Genomic DNA, 20,433 nt, shown 5'->3' on the forward strand with positions numbered 1-20,433 from the left:
TTCCTGTACGGAGAGCGGAAAGGCTCAGCTGCAGCACCTGGAGGTAGATTTCAGCCGAAATAGGAAGGAAAACAGCGCCATCTTACGGCCATGCGGAAGTACTGCGGATACAATTCAACCATTTTTATACGCAGACTTATGGAGGACCAACTCTGCCATATTTAAAAATAAATACAGAAATAAATAAATAAAGAAATAAATAAATATAAGTTTGAAGCTTCACTGAAGCAAAACTGTAAAAGTTAGCAAAAAGCTGCATAAGCATTCCCACTTGATTATTACAAAGGTGAACAAATAAAGAACTAATTAAAAGAGATATATACATTTATGTCTCACTGATTAATTCAATTTCTACCTACATTTATTTGTTTATTGTATTTTGGGGGGCAATTAATTGCATGCTTATTTATTTATTGAGCATTTATTTATTTATGTATTTTTTTAGATATGGCAGAGTTGGTCCTCCATACACCTGAGATGACTAGAAATAATAATACTGACAAAAGAAAGCTTTATGCAGCATAATCAAATGTAATGTTTCTAAACATTAACCAATATTAAATATTGCGCAACGGATGTGATATTTCATCCTGTTTGTAGATCAGAATTTCGTAGTTGTCCATTACATTTTTTTTAAACGAGGGTAACCTTTTTTTTTTTTTTTTTTACCCTTTCCTCCATTTATCTATAAGCATAACATGTGATGGTGCTTAATCAAACAGTGGAAGTAAATTTATAATTTTAAGAAGATGGACTTTTTTTCTTTTTTTTGCAGTGCGGATAACTTTCATCTACTTTAAAAATAATTCCGGTATAGTGAACCGGAAGAAGCATGTACATGGTTCCACATTGAGGGAAATATGAGCCAATGCACGTGTGGATTACATATATTAACATGGAGACTGTTCTATCGCTATAGGCAGGCAGTGACCATGAGGAAAATGGAAGAATATAATAACAGAAATGGGTTTAAAAACACGCCCAGACAACATGAAGAGGGAATAAAGTGAAAAACTCACAGGAAGCAGATAACACGTGTTTGACATACATGTGCAAATTACATAGGCACAAATGCAAGAACAACGCACCACATATAGCCTTTCATGACATCAGTACGCTTCAAATAAAACGTATGTGTATTATGGGTATTTTTTATTTTGCAGAGGTAGGCCTACATCTATAATGCCAAGATATCAACGCGCCTTCATTCAACAGAAGGAGCAAATCCCATTAACTGTGCCTTAATTCAAACCAATTAGACCTAAAAGTATTGATGTTTTAATTGGGTTAAAGCCTAATGGGACTCAATAGAATATAACTAAGTCTATTAATTTATTAGTCAGAGGATTACAACAGAAAAAAAAAAACATTATGTTCTTAAGTAACCTGCTTCATCCACACGTGTTTTTTCTCCTATAACAAATCAAACTGAGCGTAATTTGCCTAATAAAATAAAAATCGCGTCAACAAACGCAAATTTATCCAATGACTAAGCAGTTTTTCTAATGCAAATGATATAAAATAAAGTATTTGCGTTAAAATAACGCCCATACACATAGGCAGTTTGATGCGCATCGCGCTGCAACGCGACACCTGAAGGTGTCTGCGTTATGAAAGAGTGGGCTCTGTTACGTAGTAACAGGATCATTGAAAGAAAGGGGAAACCTGATGGGCGGAGTTTGTGGGCCTTTTTAGACAGCGGTGATTATATGATTCACTGCTCAGGATGGTGTCACTTAAACTGGACTCGTGTCTTCATCTATATCTATATATCTATATGTATATATCTATATAGGTTATATGATCCCATATTGTATATGTTTTGGACGTTACTACAGCGTACGTTTTTTTTTTTTTATAATCAAACCCATCTATTTTTATTCAATTTCCGCGATGGAGCGTGGAGCCGAAAACACAGAGCCTCTGTCTGAGGAGAGAAGACGTGATCATCAGCCTGCGGATATCAAAGCCAGCGCCGACAGATCGGTGGATAAAAGAGCTGAGAGACCCACGTGGAGTGGACAGCTGGAGTTCATCTTGGCCACGGTGGGATACGCTGTGGGACTGGGCAACGTCTGGAGATTTCCTTATCTCTGCTACAGCAGCGGTGGAGGTGAGCAACAAGTCTGCAGAAATAAACAAACGTCTGAGTAACAGGAAAGGAAAAAAAAAAAACATTTGAAACTAGATCTAGCCACCCCAAACAATGCAACTTCTCTATTTAACATTATTCCAGTTTATGTGAAACTAGAATAGTTATGTGGAGGTTAATGAGTTTACAGCAGCTGAAAGAAAAAAAAACATGAGTACATTTTTTTTTACTTGGCATAAAAAGCTGCTGACCAGAGATGTACATAAGATTGCTCAACTTCAGCTCATCATAAAGTTTAATCAGCAGTTAATAAAAAAAAAACAATGCATTTAATGTCAGGTTTCCTGTGTGTGGGTTAGTGCGAGTTGTGCATCTCTACTATAGAGGATCTTTGTGGAGAACCTGGGTAGCCTACACAGGTGAAAATAATCTTTATAATCAGAGTGCTGGGCTTAAAAGAGCGCCAGAGTTTTCATTAAGTGCTGGTTTCTTGTGTGTTGTAGATGTTGTTTTGATTTCTAGTCTCTTGCTTCCTCCGAGTATTTTTCCTGACATTTATTGGTTTTCAGTATTTTTGTATTTTTGCTTCTGTTCCCTTGGACTTTCATTAAACCATCCAAACTCATCCATGCCTACTGCTCTCTGCATTTGGTCCTCAAAAGCTCCACACAACCTGACATTTAACATCTCAAAATGATTTATTGAAGTGCGTTGCATAGCAAACATAATATTCATCTGCTAAAGAAAATGTCTAGGACTAAGGTCTATAAAGGACTAAGCTTTTCCATCATAGAATAACTTGGCTCGAAAATAAATTACAGTTTTGCAGGGACAGATTAGCAGTATTTGGGCCCCAGGCAATATTTTGTAAAGGGGCCCTTCTTCAGGTCTGCTCTAATGTCTCAGTTGGCTCGGAGTGAAAATTAATTTGTCGTTCTAGCATAGCTTACATAGTGCAATAGTGTGAACCAGATAATAGATCAACACTCTACTGTACTCCCTCCACAAGAAAAGAATCAGAGGAATGAACCAACAGTGGTCAATACTGTAGGAAGAAATGTGTATATTGCTCTGTAGGGAGCGCAGTCAATGGGCTTGTCTCTAAACCGAGATGGGAGGAATACCTAAAGATTTTAAGAGTATCACAACTTTTTTTTTTAAACTAAAGTAAAAGTAGAAAGTAGTCTTTTAAGATGTCACTCAAGCAAGAGTAAGAAAGTATTTGGTACGATGGTTACTCAATTACTGAGTAAATGTTTCCTAGTTATATCTGTTTTAATGTTTAAAAGTATGTAATCTGACAGTTATGTGCAAATGTTGATATTCCAAAGTATAAAATAAAGAAAGAAAAAAAATACACAGTATGATTACAAAATGACACATTTGAGAAGAAGAAACACCTCTTTAAATTATTTTTAACATAAAGTTATAAAACCATTTTTCAAACTAGGTAATTCATATGAACTTCCAGCTATTTACTGTATTTCTACCTGACCTCTGATTGGTCAATTACTGGATGTGAGTAGAGTAGCCAGACAGTTTATTTTAATAAGAGAAGTGATAATTTCATAAGAATATTACTAAAGGAAAAGTTTCAAAATAAAAATGATAACGGTAAGGAACAACTGCTACAAAAACTGATTTTTTTTTTTTTTTTTTTAAGTTGTAACTAAATAAATGTAGGAAGTTGCTACCCACCTTTCTCTAAATGGGGGATGTGCTAAAAGGTTGGGTTATGCTTGAGGCACGTTGAAACACTGAGTTGCAATACATTAAGGTTAAAGACCTCATTGTTTATATATGATTTTGACTGTTCTGTTTAAACAGCAAATGGAAATATTAACAAAAACAAAAACAAAAAAATGGAACATTGCATTATTCTATTCCACAAAATGTAGAGGCATGAACTTAGGTCATTGGAAGAGAGACTTCATGAGTTATTTGGAGGAATAAGCATTGTAAATAAATAAACATAGAGAAATTGTTAAGTCTGTTTATCGTAGTTTGTTGTCTTCGGTTTTTGATTGATGGTGCAAAAATGAGCACTTTCTGGAAAGCTTTGTATTTAAAAAGAAAAACAAGTTAATTTTGCTAGTTCATTGAAACCTTTTAGGCAATGCTTTGTTGAAAGCAAATGGCTTTAGTATTTGTCTTTATTAAACAAATTCTATTCATTTTCATAATGAAAGTCAAATATAGCCTTTAAGCAATAGCATTATTTTTTTTATGCAAATAAATTAACGTTGTTTTTGCATGTAAGATTGGTTCCCGGGGTTCATCACTCAACAAAACTCAACCTAATAAAGTCTTATGAAGTCTCAACATGCAAGCCATCATTATGTTATCCCCTAGGGGTTTTAACTAAAGCCCATGCTTTCAGAATTTGGGTAGGACTGGGGTTTAACAAGTGGAGTTTTTTTTTGCACATTAAATCCACTAACCTGACAGACAGTAATTATAGTGAGAAAATTTTTTACATTGTGGAAAACCTGAAATGTTACATTTGTTTTTAAACTAACCAGAGAAGTTAGGTTATAATTACAAAATAGCTAAAACATCATAGCATTTATTATTATTTTTTTTACCTAGCTAGTAATTATCATTCACACTTGTACATTAATCTTTGGAACTTTTTTTCTTTTAGGTGCCTTCATTGTCCCTTACCTCACCATGGTTTTCCTTTGTGGCATACCTCTGCTCTTCATGGAGTTTTCTGTTGGCCAGTATAGCCGTTTAGGCCCAGTGCATGCATTTGCCAAAATCTGTCCCCTCTTTAAAGGTAAGTGACTCTCACTGTTACAGAGGCTCATTGTAGTGATGGAAATGAGTCTCTGGTTAAGTTTTCTACCTTCACAGATACAAATAATACAAGGCCTTGTATGTAAAAGGCATATCAATAGATGCACTGAATTAGACATCTCATAAATTTTTTGTTAGGAAATATTCAGAAATGTACTCAAAAACTTCTTATAATGCCATTTCTTCCTTTTATGACACCTTAATAAATGAGGAATTTTTTTAAAGGTGGATTTATATGAATAATTTGATTTGAAAGCTGAAACTCGTGTATTATAGTTTCTTTTTCTTCACAATTAGAGACACTTTGTCCTTTTGTATGCACAGAGTGTATACAAAATGAAATTCCATTGCATGCAGCTTACAGCAGTAAAACGAGAAGCTGACAACTGTGAAACAGTGAAATGAACATTGCCATTTTTAAAGTGCAGCAGTGATCAGAATGTAAACAGTGTAGTAAAAAAGAAACCAGCTTAAAAATAATGGTGCAAAAGGGCATTAATTAAAGTTCAGCACGTTGGTAGTGCAAGATAATACTGCAAGTGTGATGCAGAGTTCCAATTTAGAAACTGGTTTTAGGCATTAGCATACTGTAAGTTCTTGCAGGGCCATTGCATTAGTTTTGGAAAAGTTCTGGAAAATGCTTTTTTTAATCTTACAGATAAAGTTGAGGTTTAAAGCCTATATCTGACCTGCTTAAAATGGCAGTAAAATGGCCAGAGCGTTGAATGTTGAAAGGGTTTGTCAGGATGTGAGTGTTTGTCAGGAAGCAAGTCTTTGTTAAAATATGCTTGTGGAACAATATCACAACCAAAGCAAAACAAACAGAGAGCGAGACCAGTATGATATCTGTAGCATGATGGGCTGTAGTCAGAATCAGGTCACAAATAAAAAAAATAAAATAAAAAAAACGCATCACACGCATTGGCACATTTGCCTGTTCAAACTGACTAAAAGCAAACACAACTGTAGGATGTACTTGAGTAAGATGGCAAGTACATCTTATGCTTGTATTCCATTAACAAGCCCTGTTACCTGCAAACAGAAATTAAGACTTTGCTCAAATTCATTCTAAAAGGGCTCTTTTAACCTATCGACACGGCTCCATGCCCTCATATTAGCCAATCACTATCTCACTTCCTGCTGACAGCATCCCTTCTCTACCCAGTCTCCACTCCAGCTTCAGTGTCAGACGCCAGGGGAAAAGATGTACCTAACCTAGACGTACCAGCTTGCTAATGCAGAAATACATTAAGCAATGACGACTTCTACCAGGATTTGAGCATGAAAGACTTTGAAGTCATCATGTACAAAGAATGAAATAAAATTGTGATTGGCTGAATATTTTGTCTGTCCATCCATCTGATTATAATTACCTTTTTCTAGTTTTTGAAAGGACTTTGCTCCAAGAAATGACACATACCTAAATAAAAAGGGTGGATTTCGTTCCTTAACTGCAATGAATATTTTAAACCTGTCCTAATTTTTAAAATGATTTGAAAGTATGAAAATCATATTGTATTAGGTTATTATAAAAACTGCTTGCGAGTCTGTGGTAGCAGCGGCAAGGGCGTCTATCAAAGTTACCTCTGCAGAAAGGAGACACAAGTTAGTGACCTCATATATCTGGCGGAGGAAGGCTAGGAATGTGAGTCACTAACCTGGTACCATAGCTTAGTCCATGCCCAGTGAACAAGGTAGGATCCGGCTGGTGGGTTGCCCACAAAATGTGGCGGGCGCCGCCCAGAGCGTCCCAGATGCTGCACCCCTGGAGAGCGGAGAACAAGCAGTTGACCAGATCCGGGCAGAAAAAAAATCAAGAGGGCCGAAGCCAAAGCCGCTGTCAAGGACTATACATATAATTTTTTCATACCTGCAAAGATTTTCTGTTCAGTGAAAGGAAAAAAAAACAAAACATGCCGTTCTACTGTAGGGCGTTGGCGATGAATCTGGCACGCCACATTTGAAATTGTTATGTTACTTTCATAAGTATCATGCCAGACACCATCGCTCTCAATGTCAATTAGAAGAAGGGGATAAAGGAGACTGAAACATTCACAAATCCAATCTCCTTTGTGCTTAATATGTACTTAAATATATTGCATGTTTAGAAACTTCTGTTGCAAACTATTTTTTGAAAAACAAATTTATTCTCATAGTGTGTGTATTCCCTTTATAGATAGATATCCCTGGCTTACCTCTGCACCCCCCCACCCCTCCTTTCAACAATAAAAGTTCACTTAAATGCCAGCGATCATATGTATGTCACAGTTGTCAGATTTCCGAGGTTATCTGATGACTACTGTGCTTGTAAATTGCTTATCTCCAAAACTCCACCGGTGTAAACCTCTTATCACAGGAATGCGTTCAGTTCATCCATAAAACTGCTTATATTCAACTAATTCATGTGTTCCTGTCCTTATTGAATGTATATGTATGTCATTCATCCATCTTAACCCTTTTCAATCTGTTGACAACTAGAAAAAATTTTTTTTTAGGTAAATTGCCTGGTGGGCTTTTTTTTATGTTCACTGACTTTAATCAAAAATTGCCCAAAAAATCTGGGGTTATAATTAATCTAACATAGGATTTGTATTTTATTAAGCAAATGAATGTCTGTTTTTTCCCTTGTGACAATTCATTTTATCTGTTGAGGGATGGAAAAAAAGCAAACAATTAATTATGTTGTTAAATAAAAAAAAAAATAAAAAAAATAAAATCACAGTTGATTTTTAAGCTATACTGATTAAGGTTGAAAACGATTTTTCTATTAATTAATGTTTAATGTGAAAACTTTTCTAGAATTGTAATACAATCTGCTGCTGTATAATTGCCTGAGAAATATTTTTTTCAGTGAAACTAAGAAAAAAAATGCCTTTTTCATATTTCACACCTTGTACTTAGCAGCACATGTATTACTATCTAGATCAAAGCACTTTAACCATCAACAATCACCCACTGTTTCTATGAAATGAAATGCTGCATTTTTTTGTTCTAACTTGAGATTTCTCTCCATAGTTTTCTCATCTTCTTATAAACAGAGATAATCTACCCGGTCAAAACGTTTGGGTCCTTCCCTTGATATATCGCTCATTTCTTCCTGGTTATTGTTCTGTGCTAAACAAGAGCCGAAAGCAGGTAGTTTGTTTTCTGTATGCTCTTGTAAATGATATACCTGTGCACCTCCGTCTCACTTTACAAGTACACCTTTCTTCATGCTGAATGATAATGTTTTGTATGTATTTTTCCATAAATATGATATCCAGAAATATAATCCACTGTTACCAATTACCCCCAGAAGTTAGCTAATGAGGAAATGCATTTGCATTTGATTTAAATTGGGTGTCAAGTCATTTTTTCTTTAGGAAATGTCATTGTACAGAGGTTTGAGCTGAAGACAATGCTCCAATCTTTAAATATCTCAATGTTAGTTTAAATTTAGAAAAGAATATGGCACGTCCTCATATTAACCAAAATTTATGAGACTTTCCAGCACATCCTGCAGAGCTTGAATGCACAGATGTTTGGAGAATATGGAGAAGTCAATTCCTAAAGCTCTGTTGTGTCCTGGAACAATTTAGGTTTTTATTTGCGCATTTTTGTTTGGATTTGCAACACCTATTGTAACAGATGTAGCTTTAGAGCAGTTGGCGCTTCCAGTGTCTGTGTTCATAATTCCAGGGGCCAGACTGGGATCACGAGTCAGCTCTGGACTTTTTGCAAGTTAGCCTCCCTATCAGATACGTTCAAGGAGTGAGCAACAAGGTTTTCCCAGTGGTTGCTAAGATGTTTGTCATTGTCTTTTAATATCAATATTTTTATCAACACTAAAATATAAAAATAATTTACTTATCCATAAAAAGAATATCAACTTTTTTTTTGGTAATCTAAGTAAACAGAAGGCCTTTTCTGGTGAGGGGGAAAAAAGTAGGGGCACCCCCTCATTTTTTAACATCATAAACAGGCATGCCACATTAAAAGATTACTCAGCATTTTCACAAACATTTTCCCTGTTTCAGCCACAGAGATTTTATCTGTTGCACTCTTAACTGCTGAAGGGAGAGTGAACACTGTGCACTAATTGAAAGAGCAGTCTGATGATTTCAAATGGAAAATCCCAGCTCATGGGTCTTGTAAGGGATTAAAAAGGGATCTGAACAGTTTTGTTTGTCTTACATCAGTCTTTCCACATTTCAGAAGGAAATCTACAAGGGGACTTTCAAAATAACTGACATTTTGCATACGTTTCCAACCAAGCAAGTTTATCCTGAAAGCAGATCCCAACATGCTAAAGTTAAAGAAAAACAAACGCCATTGTTAGACCTAAAACGTGCGCCAATGATGTCCGATGAATGATTGTACAATAAAAAAAGAGAAGACATAAATATTTATGTTTAATAAAAAGTGCACAAAAAGAAAACAATTGATCTGTTAAAAAGAAAGGAAAAAGCAGGAATACCAAACCAAAGTAAGTTACATATCTGAACGAATCATGGTTTGCCAGTTCTTCTATGCAGCAAAGAGTGCCTGCAGAATATGGGGGATATTTGTGAAAATAAGCTGAAGCAGAACTGGACTCTGCAACATAGAATTGAAGCATATCAGTAAATCTAAATGTAAACAGGGGGTGTCCTAATTTTTCCCAGTGCTGTGTGGGTACCCATTGTTCACTTTCTGCTGGCAATGGAAATGGTACCATTGCCCTGCTCTTCTGCTGAGTCACTCCTCAGTAATGACATCCCTTCAGTCTAAAACTTGACCCACTCAGATTGGAACAAGTCTTTTAAACTTTGAATAATTTACAGCTCTTGCAGGACTTTGAACTCCTTTTGTTTTATATTCAACAACCACCCACACCAACATGTGATTTAAAAGAATAACTTGAGCAGTTACTCTTATCTGTGGCCGACTTAGACCGAAATAACAGGTTGTTCTATCTAGCATACAGTAATAATTCATGCTTTGAGTCAATTGTGTAACTACAGTACTTTAGCACAGATTGCATGACGTCTGCTGATCCATGCCTTTCTTTGCTATCTGCTCTTCCAAATATCACTCTACAGGGGTAGGTCTGGCTACAGTCGTCATCTCTTTCGTGTTCTGCACATTTTACAATGTGCTGATGAGCTGGGCCCTTTTCTACTTGTTCAACTCGTTTAGAGAAACTCTGCCATGGTCTACTTGCAACAACACGTGGAATGCTGTGGGAAACTGTTCCAATGGTTTTCCTGGCAATGCTACCCACCTGCAGTCTTCAAGCCAGCAGTTCTTTGAGTGAGAAGCCTTCAGTTTTTCTCTACAGTCACATTAAACACGGCTCATTGTAGATGTTACATTTAATCTACACAGACCTTATAAAATGAGATGGCATGTAGTTTGGAACAATGAGCTCATATGTCACTCCTTGGCCCTTTTCAGAAACATATTACCGTACTGAATTTTTTTTTTATGTGTGAAGATCAATTTTATCTCTCATTATTGCTCATTTAAGCAGGGAAAAGGAGTTTAATATATAATTGTCTCTTTTTTTTCTCCCCAAATTCTTCCAGTCACAAACTTTTGGAGAAAACCAGCGGCATTGAAGAAGTCGGCGGCTTGCAGTGGGAACTGTTTGGCTGTCTTCTTCTTTCCTGGATCATCATTTATTTATGTATATTTAAAGGAGTCAAATCCACTGGCAAGGTCTGATTGATTTTTGATTTTTCCACATGATAGAGACGCATACATTGCTCTAAAATGGTATTTGCCCCTTTACAGATGTCTTCTTGTGTTGGTTTTATTTTGACTCATATTATGAAACATTCAATATCAGGTGATGATAATCTGTCTACATACATAAAGTAGTTTTCAAGTTCTGATTCCGTTTATTAATGAAAATCAATCAAAGCCAACCAGATTCACTCTGATAACATAATTGCTCTTTTTACCTAATGACTGGTTGTGTAATGTCACTGTATTATGTTTTTCTAAGATTGTTTATTGTTTTTAAACTAGATATGAGAGGATGCACACTTTCCAAAAAAACATAATATTTTTGTTTATTTTTTTCTAATTTTTAAGTTCTTTGTGTGTAGGCTGGGACCCTCTCTTGTTGAATCACGAGATTTTCAGAAGTGAGACGAGCAGACTTTAGCTGTTTTCCTGGTTTGTTTATTGACCTACTGGATGAGTAGTCAATGCATCTTTGAAGTCAATTTATTTGACGGGCAGTCCTGGGAAGGTTCAGAAAAGTTCAATGTTTTCTTCATTTGTGAATAATGGCTCTGACAGTGGAGGGTGGAGTCCCAAGACCTTGGAAATGTTGTAATCAAAGTGTGTTTTTTCTTATCCGTCCTTATATTACTATAGATTGAGTCGTGATGTTTTCTCTTTTTCTTTTTTAGATACCGTATGTTACTGTACTTTACATGCTCAGACAAGGGATTTCTAGATTCCACATATCTTTCAGTAATCAAGTCGGAATCTAGTTAGTGAAATATTATGTAAAGAAGAGAAAGAGAAAATACAGTCAATCCCCAAAAAAATATTTTATGAACAGGTATTCTCACTGAGATCCAATATAATATTTTCAATCGTCATTACTTGATTAAAACAGAAAAAGGGGAAAACTAAACAAGTCTATAATGGGGAAAATCTTTTTTATAGCAATGTTCAATAATGAAGTAGATTAATCTCTCAAGTATCTGTTTATGTTTATTCTCTCTGACAAAAGGAGCCTAATCGTTCTGATTTCTATGTCATGTTATTAGTTGTCCTATACTACAATATGCATCATTACTACTTTAGAATAATCATCTTTCAACCTGAGTTTGATAATAATTACAAACCAAGTTTGTATCCACATGTTGAAAGTCTCCTCTTCTGGTTTTTGTGCCCATAGGTGGTGTACTTCACTGCTGTTTTTCCATACTTTGTCCTGTTCGCCCTGCTTATCAATAATGTCCAGCTTCCTGGAGCCAAGGAGGGCATGCTTTATTTTGTAACACCTGTTTGGGGAAAACTTTTCGAAGTTAAGGTGAGGCTATGTGGTATAAACACCACTTACATGTACTTCTCTACTATAGCTGAATACAATCTGTTATCTGCTATTATCTGTCATTATTTATCCTGTATTATAAACCCACTAATATATACATAATCCATATCCTAATTTTCATGTGTAATCTGTATATAGCTTCCATATTTATTTATTTTATAGCCTCTTACAATTACTCTCTGTTTATATATGTACCATTTGTACTCCATATACACATAGTTTCTGTATACATGTAAATTAATATTTATATCATGTATAGCACATCTGGATGGATGCAAACTACATTTTGTTGCTTTGCACTTGTGACAGTGTCATGACAATAAAGTTGAATTCTATTCTATAAAGTAACATTAAAAATAGACTTTGTGTGGATGTAAAAAAAGGAAGGTATTTTCTTTTTGATCAATTTTTTATGAAGCTTTTCTAATTTCTTTTCAATGTTCTAATTTGCAAATGTCAATATGTCATAAGAAATAGCAGTAAATAAAAACTTTTAAAACATAGTGGCTCAATTACTTGCCATCTCCAAAGAAAATATCCAGAAGGATTAATAGATGAGATGATATTGAGACGATCTGACATAACAAACCATTTTTTTTTTTTGCGTTCTTGCTTTTAAATATGAGTCCATGGCCACATGAAAAAATGAAACATTTAAGAACGTCATGGAACTTAAAATGAAATCAAATACAAACGTAGAAAATGCTTTCTTTTGTTATGCTTGTTTCACAGGTTTGGGTCAATGCTGCTGCCCAGGTGTTTAACTCGCTTGGAATAGCATTCGGCTGCATGATTTCAATGGCTAGTTACAACAAGTTTAACCACAACATCACAAGGTAAATATGATTGGTGATTGTATTTAAGATATAAAAGCTTTATTTTTTGGTATGTTTCATTGAACAGTACTTTAAGGGATTGTTTACCAAAATAAAAAAAATAAAAAATCACTTAAGGAATCTTCTCAGCCTGTAAATTACAGACTGATTTTTTGTTAAATCTTCACTTGAGATAGCTGCATAATATTTTGTAGGATATTACATTTTCTTTTTGATAATTAGTTGTGAGGATCTTATCTTATTGACTGTTGGGTATACAATTTAATTGGTTGTTTTGGTTTGTTTTTTGTTTCGCAGAGATGTGTTAATAGTTTCATTAACCAATTCCTTCACAAGTATCCTGGCTGGTTTTGTAATCTTCTCAGCTATTGGCCACATGTCTTATAAACACAATCTACCAGTGGACAACATAGCCACAGACGGTAAGAAGCACATCTAAAAAGCCATCAGACTGTAGTAGAAAAAAAATAAATAAAAAATCCCTCAAGTAGTTCTTTAGAGTGACTGGTTTCATTGTGTAGTTTCTTAATTCCACTGGAATATTTGTTGTAGTATTTTAATTCCTTAGAACAACAGACATAACTTTTATTTTTTTTTCTAGTTTTGAAATTTGTTTGCTCATGAGTAGTGCCACCCAATACAAGCAGCTGTTTGATGTGTTCAATGTTGGTGTTTTGAGTTATTTCAGCTGGAGTAAAGGCACATTTCTGTTGTCTCACAGTTGGAAAGTTCTGTTTTTGACCCTGCAGGAGTCTGATCCAAAAAGAAGTTTTAAAGAAAGCGTAAACTTTCAGGGTTTTCTGAGGTTATCCGATTATTCTTGTAACTTACAAACAAAAATTGCATTTTTCTTTTTTAATAGAAGCTTGAAGCAGCTGCCTGACACCCTGTTTTTTTTTTCTTCATCCATACAATAAATATAAAATATAATTCATAAACACAAAACATTTAGGTTCTGTATGGAACATAATTTCACTGCCTTGGCAGTGAGAAAAACCTGCTGACAAAAAGAATATCATGGTCTCTGTTGGTAGCTTTTTTTAAAACAAATCATGACACCGCTAATTAGTGGAAGAAAATGCTCTGGTCATAAGAGGCCCGAATTTAAACTTACTTATTAAACTAAACCTGTACCCTAAATAAACTGTTTCTGTAATTAAAGTTAGTGGCAGCAGCATCATGCTGTGTGGAGGCATTTTTTTAACAGATAGAGAGAAAAGGTGGTGAGTAATGGTAGGATAGATGGAATGCCATAGCCACAGGGTAATTCTGAAAGAAAACCTGTATGAGTATGCAATTTACTTAAGAATGGGGCTAAAATTCACCTTCCAGCAATGTTCAGACATAAGTCCAGCTATAACGCTGTTGCCTAACTTGAAATGCTGTGAATGCATTTAAATACGTCTCACCAAAACACTGCTTCAATCTGATTGAATACAAGTTTGTATTTGTGAACATTTTTGAAAATATATTAGTGATTGTATATGTCAAAATACAAGTGAATACAGCCAATGTTAACACAGCTGTGTTTGCGTAAAGTCAAAAGTGTGATTTAATAGGCTGTAATTTTGACAGCCTTAAGTGTACTATGTTTTTTGTATTTTGGCTAGGTTTGCCTCTTACTGTAAGTAAAAGGCAAACCTAGTATTTACAGGCTAAAAATACGGTTCAACTAATAGTAGGCTAAAGTAAATTTTCTCCTGCTGCAGTTCGGTCCCATAAAAGCCTGTTTCATGTCTCAGGTCCCGGTTTGGTGTTTGTTGTGTACCCTGAAGTCCTCTCCACCATGCCCGGCTTTCAGTTCTGGGCTCCATTGTTCTTCATCATGCTGCTGTGTCTTGGTCTCGACAGTCAAGTAAACATTTGCTCCTAATAATGCCTATTTCATATTTGAGTTTTTCCCATTTATATTTCTAATTAGAATACTGATCTATTCCAGCCTTTAAAAAATCTATGAAAAGCATTCACATGCATGTATTTGGTTTCCTTTTTCTTGTGTTCACGTTACATATTTGAGCTGACACCATTGCTAACTAAAGAAAACTTCATAGAAAACTTCAGCCTCATATGTATACTGATGGGAAACACAAAAAGTAACTAGGCTGGATTTATTTAATAGTTTCTTTTACTTAAAGACATTTAAATATTTACTGATATTTAAAAAAAAATTATTGGGTCACATTGTTTCCTACTCCCTGCATGCCTGTTAAAGGATTAGATTTGTAGATGTTAACTGATCTAACCAATATATAAAAACAGAGTTATACTTTTTGTAATTTAGATGGGGCCTTGGGGTTTTCTATTTTAATAATTCAAGCATTTCTCTTCTCTTTTTAAACAATAAAAAAAAAAAAATACATGAAAAAAGTGACCAATTGTTTACAACATTAACCTAACAGTTGGAAAAGCACTGTTTTGGAATTATGAAACTGAAATCTAGCACATACTTCCTCTAGAGGCACATAGAGAGAACTAGACAAGGAAGGTCTATGTGCATATTTATCTGGGTCTATGAAAAAAAAAAAAAATCAAACTTGAAATGCTAAAATATTTTCTGGGTATAGTAGAGGCCTTCCTATGGTAGGAAGGAAATCAAAGAAAGGTTTGCATCACCTTTTAAGAGTTGGAAGAAATAAAATACTGACAGACAAAAGCAGTTTGTACACTTACTGGTGGTTCACTTACCGTACATTAAGTTTATCAAGTCACAAGTGCAGAGACAGTTATCTGCAAGCACAGCTAGCAGAGAGGAGCTTGTCAGGCAAGGACCTGCACCAGATGCATATTGATCAACCATATGTGAGATTTAAAATCTGCACACCAGTCTTGGTGCGCACTGAGATTTATAATTGTGTTGATGTCGGTGACAATAAAAATACAGCATATTGAAGCAGGCTAGCAACCAGCGGTGGTAATCCATGAAAGCCCTTTTTGTTATATTGATACACAGTACTGTCCCGGCTTACTTTCAACCCGGCTTTTAATTGATTGACAACAAATAATAATAACTAAGCCATTTTTGTTTAACAGTATTGTTCTAACTAATCTCCTACAGGAAATTCTGATGTTCTTTACTATACTTGTACTCAGAGTTTCCACATTGAGTGGTTTATTCTCATGCATGAGGCTATCCTTGTGTTGTAGAAATTTTCAGTTACAAAGAAGTGAGACATTGTTTGAACAAAAAAAAAAATCGATCATGTCTTTAAGTGTATTTAAACAATGTTCAAAGGCACATGCTCTGAGAGTCGATGAATATGTGCCCTGAGGGCTGATCAAATTTTATTACATTTTTACACACTAACATGGGTAGGGACATGGGCAGGAGACAGGTGTGGCTACAATTAACAGAGTTGAGGGGCCATCCCAGACTGTTAGGAGACTTGAGCAATAAAACGCAACCCCCACAAGTAGTAAATTCTATCTTTGGGCATCTGAGATGAAAAGATTTGCTGATAGGGGGGGTCAGGTCATCTGAGGGTAGGTGTACTTTAAGCAATTACTTCTAATCAGTGAATGAATATATATATATATATATATATATATATATATATATATATATAGGGGAAAAAATAAATTACATGATATTTTCTAAACCTTATTTCTAAAGATTATGCTACAAAAACTCTAGAAAAGCACAAGGTTTTATGTTTATACTTTTTAAACAGTCTTTTAACCCCAGAGAGCCTGATGAGGGCATACCTTCACAATGCCTTTAGGCTTTTTGCTATTTTATTGTTTTTGCCATAAGAACTCACTTTGGATGCCTTATGGTGTGATAAAGTTCTTTTTGAATATGTTTTAGAAAAACTGATTGATTGATTGATTGATTGATTGATTGGTGTATTTATAAGCTCAGTAATAATGGAACAAATTACTGCTCTTCAGATCTCCATAAAAAGTTCAGAATGCTGATCCAGAATGCTGCTGCCCACATCCTCACTAAGACAAAAAAGATGGAGCACATCACCCCAGTTATAAAGCGGCACTTTCTTCCCATCTCTCAGATCATGGACTTTAAAATACTACTTTTAGTCTATAAATCACTTAATGGCTTCGCACCTATATACATTACAGGCTTGCTATAATTTTATCAACCGCCCAGTCGTCTCAGGTCTTCTAGCTCTAACCTACTCAATATTCCTAGAACCAAACCCAAACATAGAGAAGCAACTTTTAGTTTTACGCTACATTATACTGGAATAAACTCCCAGAAACTGTAAAAGTGTTGAAACCCTATTTATTTGGTGTTCACTTTGGCCGTGCTATCTAGACATACTTAAAGATTGAACACGTTTTGTTAAGAGCATCTTTAATGCACTATAATGTATCTGTCTGTGTTTTTATTTTCATGTCCCCCCCCCACTGCTAAAGGTAATTCTGAAATCGTTTTTATTTCAATGTAATAATGTTGTGATTGTTTTTTTATAATCCTCTTATTACTTTTGTTAATCATTTTTTCATTCTTTTTCAGTACATCACTTTGATTTATCTTGATACTAAAAACGTAGTTATGTAGCTGTAGCACCATGTATCTACTTATCACCTCTGATGTTGCATTCAGAATAATGGGATATGTTATTTTTGGTCTAAAATAAATACTTTATTTTCTGAGAGCATCATTATTGGGGATTAAATTGCATTGGGATGAGTTATAAGTGAGTAAATTATGTCCTCTGCAGTTTGGCAACGTGGAGGTGGTGGTGACGTTTTTAAAGGATGAGTTTGGAATCAAAATTCTGCAGTACCTAAAAAGAGAAGAGCTGCTCGCTCTGGTTGTTTGTATTACAGGGTTTGTTCTGGGGATCCCTCATGTTACTAAGGTGAAAAAAATTATTAATATCTTACAGAGATAATTTATTTAAGCATTTCAGAGGGCCCACAATATTAGTTACTAAAGCTTTACCCTCCTGTTTTTTGCAGGGAGGTATTTATGTGTTCCAGCTGATGGACCACTGCACTGCTGTGGTGTCCCTCATATTCCTTGCCTTCTTTGAAGTAGTTGCTGTGTGCTGGATCTTTGGTAAAGTTTCACATGAATTTCAACTTTTTAACTAAGATTTGAACTCATTGCAACATTTTCAAGGACTTTGATAGCAAGGACCAATCACATTTGCTTTTATTCTTATTTTCCTGCTCTGAGTTTCACTCCTGATTGGGTCCTGATAATTAATTTCTTTATTTCTTTCTGACAGGTGTCTCACGTCTTTCCCTCATGTTTAAGAGGATGCGAGGCAAGTCTCCGAGCATCTTCTTCCGCTTCTGCCTGCTCCTCTTCTGTCCCCTGCTGATGTTGGTGAGTTTTGTTTTTGGATATAACTTCTTATAAACTCAGTGTTAAGGCCTGGTCTTGTTTTCTGCACAGTGCATCCTGGGCTCCAGCATTATTCAGTACACGCCCCCTCGCTATGGAGAGTATATGTACCCACTCTGGGCTAGGTTAGTGGGGTGGGTCATCTCTCTGGTCTCCATTGTGTGGATCCCTCTTTGTGCTATTCATGAGATATACAATAGCGAAGGGTCACTTCTTCAGGTGAGACAATTCTTTGAATCTCTAATCATCTTTCATTATTTAATTTTTTTATAAGAATTAAACTGCTGTTAATCTGGTGATTGGACTTTATTAGGAAACAATGAAGGTTATGATAACTGACTCTGATTAGATATTGTTGGAATTTATTCATGGTGGCTGTTTGTTCAAAGTAGTTCTCAAGGATTGTTTCTGTCTCATCTTCTTTAGAGAATTAAAACATCGCTGACTCCAACATTAGATCTGGACGCCATGGATCCTCAGCCTGAAAAGCAAAATTCAGACAATCCAGTGTTGGAAAAAATGTTAAGTTCATCTGTGTAATTGGAGAGATGAAACCAACTCTGTGAGAAAATTAGTCCTCCAGTGGGGCTCATAGCTATTTTGGTATTTTTCCTTTTTTTATAGTAATGCTTTATCTATACATGCACTGTCAATTTTTATTGTTTTCTTTGCACTCTCAACTTTTGAGAGTATGTCATGGGACTTCTTGCAATGTAATAATGAATATGGAAATGTACACTATGCTTAATAATGATGGGATATATTTCTTGGTATTTTTAATGAATCTGCTGTTACTGGGTTACTTTGTACTGCATGAATCTTTGGGAATGATGGCTTATGCTTCTGTAAATCTAAATAACGATGGATGCTTCAGGGGTCATAATGCAATAATCAGAATCCTTTACAAAAACAGAAGAAAAATTAGACCTTGCTGGCCTTTAATTGATGTTTTCCTCTTCCTGCCGTACTCGGTTTATCTTGTGACAGAAACTGAAGTCATCGAAATGGGGACTCCCATTTTGATAACCTTTATGATTATGTAAGTTCCTGAATTTGAATATTGAAAAATGAAATGAAAAACATGTTTGTTATTTATAGCTAAAAAATAATGTAACCCTACCACCCCACAAAAAAACAACTTGTAAACTATTGAATAACATAAGCTATAAGCTTTTAAACTATTAAATGACAACAGAACCAAAGACTTTAATTCATAAACGGTTTTGGGAGTACATTTTCTGATGCTAAGTAGCTCATTGCTACTTAGCAATGAATGAAAAGGAAGCTCTCCACCATCACTCTGATGTCTGTCAAGTAACTCTACACTGTGCAAAAGTGTAGCTGTTACATCACTGTACATTTTTGAATGTACTCCAAGAACAGTTTAAGCCGGGGTTGCAAAAAATATTGACAAATTTCTGAAACCCATACAAAAATGTTCCACAGACTGTTAAGTTGCAGAATTTTTGAAATTTTCCTCAATATGACATTTTTCAAGGGAATAAATTGACATCATAGGAATTAACAGGACAACCAGTAACCACATTGTATCCAAACAACAATATATTAAACTACTAACTACTGTATTGCTTTGTCTTTACCAGTGATCCATTACGGTAATTAAACTATATTTTAGCTGATATGTATGTTAATTTGACAACTTTGTTTATTTATTAGCATTTCATTTAACAAGAAAAATGTTAAATATGTCATATTTGAAACATTATTTTAAACATAATGACATAAGAGAGAAGAAAGCCACTAGATTCTTGTTGAAATGTTATTAATTATAACTCAGACTTAAGATCGTTCTGCTAGTATAGCAATGATTTACTCTGTAAAAGTCAAAACTCTGTGGTTGGTTAACAATAAAACAGTTATTTTCAGAATTTACAAAAAAATAATGTAGGAATGATGGTTTTATCTAAATGGTTTAAGAAGCTCTGATTTAAAAACTTACAATTTCTGATGTTTGATTATTTAAGTAAAACAAACTTTCTGCTAGAAGTGCCTGTTATACCAAAACATGTTTGTACCTTAGAATAATTAAATAACTGAACATTTACATTACTGTGGTGCTTTTGATATTCAGTTTAAAAGAAGAGCTACAAATAGTTTTTTATACTTTTGTGAATAAAAACCATTTTACAAAGAAAGATGTTTGTTATAATTTCTTTTAACTATATTGTCTCATTTGATATTTCATTTTTTTTATTTTCATTTTTTGTCGTTTCTATACCAGGTACTGAAATGTTAAACAGCTTTATTTTTTCACCCTGTTGAATATAACATGCAGTCCATTATTGCCTGGAGATATTGAATTCTAAAATATATACATCTTTCACTTTACGACTCCTGG

The 20,433-nt window shown here is 34.8% G+C and overlaps 1 protein-coding gene across 2 annotated transcripts; it reads left to right on the forward strand.

Annotated features, from left to right (window-relative positions):
• The first annotated feature begins 1,560 nt into the window (after positions 1-1,560).
• LOC107091237 (sodium- and chloride-dependent GABA transporter ine-like) lies at positions 1,561-20,210 on the forward strand. 2 transcript variants are annotated; one of them, XR_001481521.1, is made up of 13 exons: positions 1,561-2,113; positions 4,737-4,871; positions 9,952-10,162; positions 10,438-10,570; positions 11,769-11,903; positions 12,657-12,760; positions 13,058-13,182; positions 14,503-14,615; positions 17,443-17,583; positions 17,684-17,783; positions 17,956-18,052; positions 18,126-18,293; positions 18,501-18,633. XR_001481521.1 is itself a non-coding variant. In XM_015385043.1 (13 exons), exons 1-13 carry the CDS (start codon positions 1,801-1,803, stop codon positions 18,612-18,614), a joined length of 1,893 nt encoding a protein of 630 aa, XP_015240529.1. In that variant the 5' UTR covers positions 1,663-1,800; the 3' UTR covers positions 18,615-20,210. The 2 variants fall into 2 exon arrangements, 1 of the variants encoding a protein (XP_015240529.1); XM_015385043.1 differs by having other exon boundaries at positions 1,663-2,113; positions 17,956-18,056; positions 18,501-20,210.
• The last annotated feature ends 223 nt before the right edge of the window (positions 20,211-20,433 follow it).

This window comes from Cyprinodon variegatus, unplaced genomic scaffold (genome assembly GCF_000732505.1).
Source record: "Cyprinodon variegatus isolate N-32 unplaced genomic scaffold, C_variegatus-1.0 Scaffold330, whole genome shotgun sequence".
NCBI lineage: Eukaryota > Metazoa > Chordata > Actinopteri > Cyprinodontiformes > Cyprinodontidae > Cyprinodon > Cyprinodon variegatus.